Source organism: Camellia sinensis, chromosome 3 (assembly GCF_055761805.1).
Source record: "Camellia sinensis isolate YWXY chromosome 3, ASM5576180v1, whole genome shotgun sequence".
Classification (NCBI taxonomy): domain Eukaryota; kingdom Viridiplantae; phylum Streptophyta; class Magnoliopsida; order Ericales; family Theaceae; genus Camellia; species Camellia sinensis.
Window position 1 is genome coordinate 36,978,373 of NC_138963.1, and position 9,419 is coordinate 36,987,791.

At 39.1% G+C, this 9,419-nt stretch overlaps 1 protein-coding gene across 1 annotated transcript; it reads left to right on the top strand.

The window, feature by feature from the left end:
- The first annotated feature begins 1,397 nt into the window (after nt 1-1,397).
- On the top strand, nt 1,398-9,184 carry MDAR1 (monodehydroascorbate reductase 1). Its single transcript, XM_028226905.2, has 10 exons — nt 1,398-1,805; nt 2,627-2,698; nt 4,448-4,499; nt 4,804-4,884; nt 5,047-5,165; nt 5,266-5,485; nt 6,284-6,402; nt 6,501-6,626; nt 7,208-7,348; nt 8,465-9,184. Exons 1-10 carry the CDS (start codon nt 1,755-1,757, stop codon nt 8,786-8,788), a joined length of 1,305 nt encoding a protein of 434 aa, XP_028082706.1. The 5' UTR covers nt 1,398-1,754; the 3' UTR covers nt 8,789-9,184.
- Nucleotides 9,185-9,419: the final 235 nt, after the last annotated feature.

Genomic DNA, 9,419 nt, shown 5'->3' on the forward strand with positions numbered 1-9,419 from the left:
GTGGGTGGGTGACGGTGGCGGGTGGTGGGTGGTAGTGAGTGGGAGGTGGTGGGTGGTGGATGGCGGGTGGCGGGTGGTGGTGGTGGGTGGGTGGGTGACGGTGGCGGGTGGTAACCAGTGGGTGGTGGTGGTAACCAGTGGGTGGTGGTGGTGGTGGTGGTGGTGGCGGGTGGTAGTGGGTGGTGGCGGGTGGGTGGTGATGGTGGGTGGGTGGGTGGTGGTGGTGGTGGTGGCGGCGAGTGGTGGGTGGCGGATGGTGGGTGGTGGTGGGTGACGGGTAGGTGGTGGGTGGTGAGTGGCCGATGGCAGGTGGTGTTGGATAGCGGGTAGGTGGCGGGTGGTGGTGGTGGGTGGGTGACAGTGGCGGGTGGTGGGTGGTAGCGAGTGGATGGCGGTGGCGGGTGGGTGGTAGCGAGTGGATGGTGGTGGCGGGTGGGTGGCGGATGGCGGGTGATAGTGGGTGGTGGCGGGTGGGTGGTGATGGTGGGTGGGTAAGTGGGTGGGTAACGGTGGCGAGTGATGGGTAGTAGCGAGTGGGTAGTGGTAGCGGCGGGTGGTAGTAGCAAGTGGGTGGCGGATGGCGTGTAGGTGATGGGTGGTGGTGGTGGTGGTGGTGGGTAGGTAGGTAACGGTGGCGGGTGGTAGGTGGTAGCGAGTGGGTGGTGGTGGTGGGTGGCAGGTGGTGGTCGCAGGTGGGTAGCGGGTGGTAAGTGGTAGCAAGTGGGTGGTGGTGGTAGTGGGTAATGGGTGGTGGTGGCAGGTGGGTGGCGGGTGGGTAATGGGTGATGGTGGTGGTGGTGGCAAGGGCAGGTGGCTAGTGGTGGCAGGTGGTGAATGGTGGTGGCAGGTGGGTAGTGAGTGGTGGTGGCAAGTAAGTGGCGGGTGGTGGTGGCGGGCGGTGAATGGTAGTGGCAGGTGGCGGGTGGATGACAGGTGGGTGGTGGTGGCGGTGGTGGCGAGGGCTGGCTGGTGGTGGCGAGTGGGTGGCAGGTGGGTGGCGGTGGTGGTGGCGGGTGGTGGCTGGTGGTAGCAGGTGGGTGGTGAGTGGTGGTGGCAGGTGGTGGTGGAGGATGGGTGGTGGGTGGTGGTGGCGGAAGACGGTGGTGGAAAATGGTGGCGGGTGGTGGCTAATGTTGGGTGATAAAAAAAAAACTGAAAACTCAAAATGGAAACACATTTTTTGTGTTTTCATTTTTTGGCCTAATTTATAAACTGAAACCACTGATTTATAAATCAAAAATTTTACCAAACAGGTTTTTATTTGAGTTTTTTAAATTTTTATAAATATAAACAGAAAACTGAAAACGTAAGTGTTACCAAACGACACCTTAAAAACTATCTATTTATTTTCTTTACTAATTTTGGCTTTTTATTATCGATAACGTCACGTCCCGATTGCATCGCTTGTCTGCTACACTCTACAACTACCCAACATGTTCTACTCTAGACCAAAACGATTTAACCCAAATAATCTCCATTTGGTTAATCACGATCACCACGGTTGATAATAACGGGTCAGCTGTCGTGGCGATTGCACAGTCAACAGAATCAACGGCAACCAGAGCGCCACGTGTATGACGCACATTACCTTGCAGTCAATGATCACCGCAGCAGCCCTATTCCCTATTTATGAATACGATCTATCCTGTACCAAACCTATCCAAAATTTCATATCACAGCTCTTTTCGTAGACTCTCTCTCTGTTCTCTCAATCGATCGAATCGATTCGATTCTTCAGATAATCAATCAATCTAATGGCGGAGAAGACTTTCAAGTACGTGATTCTCGGCGGTGGCGTCTCTGCTGTGAGTATCTTTCATCGTTGTTTGCTGGATTGTTCAGTTATTGATTCACAATTTGATAGTACCTTCATCTTTGTGCATTTTTTCTTGATGAATTTGAATTGATAGTTTGATCCATGTTAATTGTGCGGAGATCTGAGATTTTCTCGATTTGAGTGTCGTTATGTTTCGTGGATTCTGAGGCACTATGAGTTTAGTTGCCGGGAAAGTGGAGAGAATCAAAATTTTAGTTGAATATTTAATTAGTTAGATAGCCAGTTGAAACTGAGAACCTTGCACTCATCTATGGACCTACTATAGTGAAGTCATGAATTGAGTTTTATTGGTAACCAAACAGGATGTTTGATTGATGGGTGATTACTGTTAGTGTTAATTTCTATACGATTGGTTGTTTCTTGGGAAAATTACAATTACAGTGGTAATATCACAAAATATTTATAAATTCATGGGAAAGTTTATGACTTTTAATTATTAAAGTTGGTAAAGTTTACGACTGATTGGAAATTCTTTTTGAAAACTTGCATTGAATTGCAATTTCCCCTTGTTTTTTTTTTTTTTTTTTCAACGGGCAAAATATACTACAAGAGGTAATCAAAGAATGATGAATCCTGGCTGGTTTGTCAACGTTTGGTATAGATTGGTTGACATTGATATTTTGATATTTATCTCTCCATGGAGTGAAAGAATAAGTTTTGAACTCGTACAAATTGAATGGTTTTGTTGGTTTTAGTTGATGTCGTAAAATTGTGAGTTTTCTTAATTCATTTATTGTAGAAGACTTGGTGGCAGAGTTAAATTAATAAACAATATGGTTGCATTTGCAGGGTTATGCGGCTAGGGAATTTGCCAAACAAGGAGTTAAGCCAGGCGAGCTTGCAATTATTTCCAAAGAGGGGGTATGCTATTTTCACCTTTCTATGATTTCTTGTTTTGATACTTGTTTCATTGTTTGTTAATTGTACATTTACATTGTTTGGAGTTATGGAAATAAGCTTCTCCACAAAAAAATGAGTGGAAGGCTCTTTACCTAACCATCTTTCCTAGGCCAGGGATGGCAACACAGTGGGTTTTTGTGTGTTTCTCTTTCCCCGCTCCTGCACTCTGTCACTTACCCAAATTTCTTTCCAGAGCAAGTACTGGGGTTAGGTTGGGTGCCCACATAATTTTCTGTTTTTGAGTAATTTTTTTAATTAATTAAAAATCATTCTCAGCAACTTAAAATACTGTATATCAAATTTTTATATCACTTGCTGTTCCCCCCTAAACCCATTGCGGATGGGAAAAAATAACCTGCTTCATCAAGCTGGAAAAAACCCATCCCATTTAGGGTGGAAAGGGTCAGGTACATGTGGGGCAAGCCAAAATTATCATTCCTATCATAGACCCTGTTGTATTATACTTAGACTTCATAATGTAGAAAAGTACAAATACGACATGATACAAACTCGTTGATATAACAATTTTATATAGAAAAGGTTATGACATAATATGGAATGATAAAAAATAAATTATAGATATATAAATACATAGAAGTAATAACAATTTCTTCATTTTTGTATTATAAATTCATTTATATTTTATTATATGAAAATAATAAGAATTGTTTTCTGCGTTTTATTTATTCACGTCTATTTCAGAAAGCTCATTCATAAACGGATTGTGACTTTTAAGCTGTTGAATTCCCAAAATTAAAAAGCCTAAAGGGTAGGGAATAATAGGTAGTTTGACTTGAATAATTGGCTCTCAACTGATTTTCTTCAAATTTGTGGTGTGTTTTATTTGTGTCTAAGCAATGGACATGTGTGTGTCCCTAGCATACCAGGTGTGTTTGGTTCTAGAAAAAATCAAAAAACAATAGGACATGTTTGGATGTGTGGCTTATATGTGTCAAGGAGTGTCTGACAAGTGTATGACATGGACACTACACCATTTTAGAAGCGTTCTTACTTTTAGACTACCTTCATATTGTGCTTGACATGAAAGATGAGAGTCGAGTAGTTAGTTTGAGGGTTGTTCATGTGTAGTGAAATTGTTGTGTTCTGCTGTTGGTTCTGCTGGAATGTGAGCTATTGGGTTGGGACAACAATTACGTTTTTTCAAGAAAAGAAGAGTGCAAAAAGACTATTTGATTTGATTGTGGAATCTACATGAAATACACAATTGAGGCAGTATTAATTTTCCACCACATTTCATCCACTAAACCAAATTGAGGACGATCAACCTGTTCTGTGCCTCTGCTAAATAAAAGGGAGGAAATGTACCCATCAATGCCTTTTAATGATCATTCTTCTGTTCATCCACTCTTGATCAGTAAGTATCTTTATAATCTACAACTTAGTCAATTGTCTATGTTCTTAGGTATTGGGGAGAAATAAATGGTATCATAAATCACATTTTTTCTACCGTCCAATCTGGACTGTTACTTGTTTATTTTAACACGGCTTTTCATATTTTTTTGACTGGGAAATTCAATATGTTGCGAAGCTTGGATAAAATGTGAAATTAACTGGTTTTTAAGAAAAATTGCCAATGGCTGTCATATTTTCATTTAAGGCAGTTGGAGCTTCAACTGCTAGATTTAAATATTTCTTAATATTTGAACTAGTGATGCATTAATGCTAACACATGCTCTTTGGCTATTCTAGGTTGCTCCTTATGAACGTCCAGCACTCAGCAAGGCATACCTGTTTCCTGAGTGTAAGTCAATTTATCTTTGTTCCTGAAGTACAAGCTAAGTGAATTTCTGTGTACAGTTATGTTCTTCTCCTTGTGATGTATTAACTCTTTCCATACTAGACTCCTTAAAACCACCTTTAGATCAAAGTATTTGGCATGATTGAAGTTGACTAAGTTTTGTGACACTGTAATGTTGATGCTACATTTGCTTAAATATGATGTTTGCATGCTTCTTACTTGATTGGCAGCTGCATCTCTGTTCCAATTGATTTGTTTGCTATTTTTGTTTCTTTATAGCAACTTCACAATGCAATCTGTTTTGCAGCACCTGCAAGACTTCCAGGGTTTCATGTCTGTGTTGGAAGCGGGGGAGAGAGGCTGCTTCCGGAGTGGTATGCACAGAAAGGTGATACTTATTTACACACATTTCCCAATTTTGATTGATACAGAATTATTGTAACATTGTTGGCCAGCGTTTTATTAATACTTCTGCCTATGGAGATTTCTTTCAATAAGAGACATCCTCAAAAGAGTGAATTCATTATTGAAGCTCAACTTATTGTTACAGGAATTGCATTGATCCTCAATACAGAAATAGTGAAAGCAGATCTTGCTACAAAGACTCTCGTTAGTGCTGCTGGAGAAACTTTCAATTATCACTTCTTGATAATCGCAACTGGTTCTTCAGTAAGTATCATTTCTCTGAAGATTTACATCAGACTGAATGTTTCCTGTATTCTCTTCATGTTCCATATCTAAAATCAACTGTTTTTTACTTTTTCTGCAGGTTATAAGGTTGACAGACTTTGGTGTACAAGGTGCTGATGCCAAAAACATCTACTATTTGAGAGAAATTGATGATGCTGATAAACTTGTAGAAGCAATTCAGGCGAAGAAAAATGGAAAGGTTGTGATTGTTGGAGGAGGATACATAGGTCTTGAGCTGAGTGCAGTGATGAAGTTAAACAATCTCGATGTCAACATGGTTTACCCAGAACCGTGGTGCAGTAAGTAGACACTCATGATATGCTTTTATATGAGTTGTAAATTGTAATCCACTTGCTTCATTATTTACGTCAAGGTTACATATAATGTTGTTTGAAGTTACCATAGTTATCAATACTTTATCAATTAGGTTACTGGTTTTGCTATCAGTACAATACGGAAGGATCAAAATTTTGTTTCTGTGTTGTTTGTTTCAATTGGCATGGAAATGAAAACATTTCAAGCGGGACAAAAGAATTTTAAAAATACATAAAAATGTTTGGTAATATAAATTGAAATCCATCTAAATGTATAAAGTCTAATAATTGATTAATTAACCCTGTTTGGTTGAGTTTTGTTAATCTGTTTTCTGTTTTTTCTTGTTTTCAAGAAGTAGAAGCTAGATTGACCAAAATAAACACCAAAAAAAAATATTCTCAAAATTTCAAAATAGTTTTGTCCCCCGAAAAGAGAAAATCATATGAAAATGATGATTGTTTTTTATTTTCATTTTTTTACCAAACTAGTTTTTTGGGGGAAAAAAAACAAATCAGAATTTGAAAAACTCAAAACAATATTGGAACAGCTCGGTATGACTTGAAATTAAGGGAAATAGCCTGGTATTTCTGAAATATTCTGGGATAGCTCAAAAAATTATCCAAAACAGAATTGAGTCCCCTTTGTACCATTTTCTTGCCTGTACAATATGTAGCAGGCCATACTTGCCAGTGTGGAACGGGATTCAAAATTATGGAACTTTTTGCCTTTCTTGGCCCTGGCAGGCGGATCCTTGGTTCGCTGACATTTTTGTGTGGTTGCAGTGCCTCGGCTTTTCACAGCAGGTATAGCTGCTTTCTACGAAGGTTATTATGCAAATAAGGGAATTAAAATTATTAAGGGAACTGTAGCTGTTGGGTTTACTGCTGATGCAAATGGAGAGGTTGTACTCATGTAAAACCTTTATTACCTGTATGTAATCATGATGTCATTATGGTTTACAAAGCATTCTGAACTGCAATCTTGGGTCTCACCATTCAGGTAAAGGAAGTAAAACTTAAGGATGGTAGAGTGCTGGAAGCAGACATTGTTGTTGTTGGAGTTGGAGGTAGACCTCTTACCACCTTATTCAAAGGACAGGTTGAAGAGGAGAAAGGTGGAATTGAGGTTTGTGTTCCAATCATTTGGTTATTTTCACTCATAAATTTCTGTGTTGTATCTTTTATGCAAACTTCAATATTAGTGGACTACTCAAGTTTTATACAGCATGACATGTATGGGGCGTGTGATATTCACATGAGACATACATTGGGACGCTTTCTTAACAAGACAGCCTAAAGGAATGAAAGAACACATCTAGTTTAGTCAAATTTCCATTCGGTCACTTCTTTTTTGCTCCTTTTATTTCATGGATATTTCAATAGGAATTTAAGTATGTACGTCTACTAACTACTTTTTGCATAGGAAGTTCTTTTTATCTTAATGATGACAAGAATAAACAGGCCATGGTTAGTGAATAGTATAACTTTGATGCCTCTTTGTCATGAGATTTTGGGGCTGGTGAATTTGTTGTATAGAATTAATCTTGATATATTAAATTGTTTTTCCTGAAAAGTTATGGACCCTTTCTAGTTGAGCTATCAAGAGAATGAAAAACATGATACTACATTTTTTTAGATGATGACACGCCAGCATATTTGTTCGTATCTTCACTGGTTAGGTTATGATGTTACCTTTCTAAATTGCAGACCGACAGTTTCTTCAAAACAAGTGTTCCACATGTATATGCCGTGGGGGATGTTGCTACTTTCCCGATGAAAATCTACAATGAAATGCGAAGGGTTGAACATGTTGACCATGCCCGTAAATCTGCTGAGCATGCTGTGAAGGTATGAAGTTTTTCATGGTCCTATGTTATGAAATGCTCAAGATTGATAATTTGTTTTGTGGAGGAAAAATTGGCAAAATCCTAAAAGTTGAAGTTACTTGACAAAACTATTCTTTTTCCACAAGTTGTTTCCCCTAATTTTAAACAATTTGGTTTTGTTATTCTTCAAAACCTAAAATGTATATACAGATTAACATTCACCACCAGAGTCGAGAATATTGTAATTTAGAACTTTTTAAGCTTGGAAACTTCACCCACCTGCTTTTTGATGACGTATTTTGGATTGTAGAATAATTAGAGCCTAATTGGTAACGTATATGTTTATATTTATAAAAGTTTTGAAACCTATAAACTAAAACCCTTTTGGTATTTATTTTCATTTTCAAAAACTTGTAAACAATTGTTAAAATTTACGAATTTTTGTAATCATAAAAAAGTTTTGTTTAGAAGAAAAGTTCATTTCTCTCACCCCCTGTCCACCATCCACCACTTATCACCACCAATGCTAGTGGCCTCCTCTGACCATCACCTCTGGCTGTTGCCAACCACCTCCAACTGTCGCCAATCAGCTCCCACCAGTGACTAGTTACCATCTCCAACCATCGACAGCCACCTTGGACTCCCAACTTCTGCAATTGACAACCAACTCAGGTCACCAGCTCTGGCAGCCAACAACCACCTTTTGTGGCTGACAACCACTCTGGCCACCATCTCCAATAGTCTACAACCACGTTCGACTACCACTTCCTTCCAGCCACCTGTTTCACTTGTTTTCAAAACAAGTTTTTACAACGTGTGTACCAAACATGTTTTTTGTTTTCTTTTTTTTTTTTTTTTATCAAAATTAGACATAATCATTGTAATAAAAAAACTGTATACCAAAGGGCACCTTATTATTTGAAATTTCAAAGGGACATTTCATGTTTAAAGTGTGAAGCACTTCAAATGCTTCTGTTCTCATATTTTTTGCTTTGTTTGCTCCAGAATTCCTCCCCACGTTGATTTTTGTTGTGCTCTTTTATTCTATGAAATCAATCCCTCAACAATGTTGAAATGTGCGGTAATGTCACTTGATTGAGTTTGAACCAAGAAATGACTGTGTGTCTAATTGACGCAGGCTATATTTGCAAGCACAGAAGGGAAGTCAATTGAGGAGTATGACTACCTTCCATTCTTCTATTCCCGTTCCTTCAATCTGTCATGGCAGTTCTATGGCGACAATGTTGGCGACACTGTTCTATTTGGAGACAACAGCCCAACATCTGAAAATCCCAAGTTTGGTTCATACTGGATCAAAGACGGGAAGGTAGTGGGTGCTTTTCTGGAGAGTGGGACTCCTGAAGAAAACAAGGCTATTGCCAAAGTTGCAAGGGTCCAACCCCCAGTTGAGAGTTTGGACCTATTGGCAAAGGATGGTCTCACCTTTGCCTGCAAGATTTAAAAATGCCATGACTCGGAGGATGTCAGAACGACTGGTTTCTATCGTTTGCCCGGTTTTCATTATTTATCAAGCCTTGGCGATGTTGGTATTATATTATATAAACTGATGGTTTGTTCATTTGCTAGTCATGATAGTAGTCGACTCAAGACTTTATACTCTAAAAGATGTTTTTTTATGGTTTATCTGTATACTCTGTCTGTGAGTTTTACAGCTTTGTCTGGATTGTTACTTGTTTGAGCCATGACTGATAACAATCAGATCCAGATTTTTTTGGATGATGGGTTTGTGTGGTAGAGATTGAATTGGTGTAGTGTGGAGTCCACATATCAATAAATTTAAGTTGCAAATTAATATTTTTTTAAAAAAATTTGGAATAAAATTTATAAATTTGTACTATTATTTCTGTTCTATCTACTTGAATTCTCAATCTTGTGTTTAAAATGTGTATGATTTTGGTACGTAAGCAATGATGGCAGTGAAATGCAAAGCTGACGCATGTGGGGTCATTCAAGACTCGAAGACCTCGTGGCTAGACTTGTGTTGCAATGTTATTCCCCCCTTTTGGGTTTTGGTTGTTGAAGAAAAAGTTAGAGCATTCCTTTGACAATTGCTAGCCACTTCTGTAGCAGTG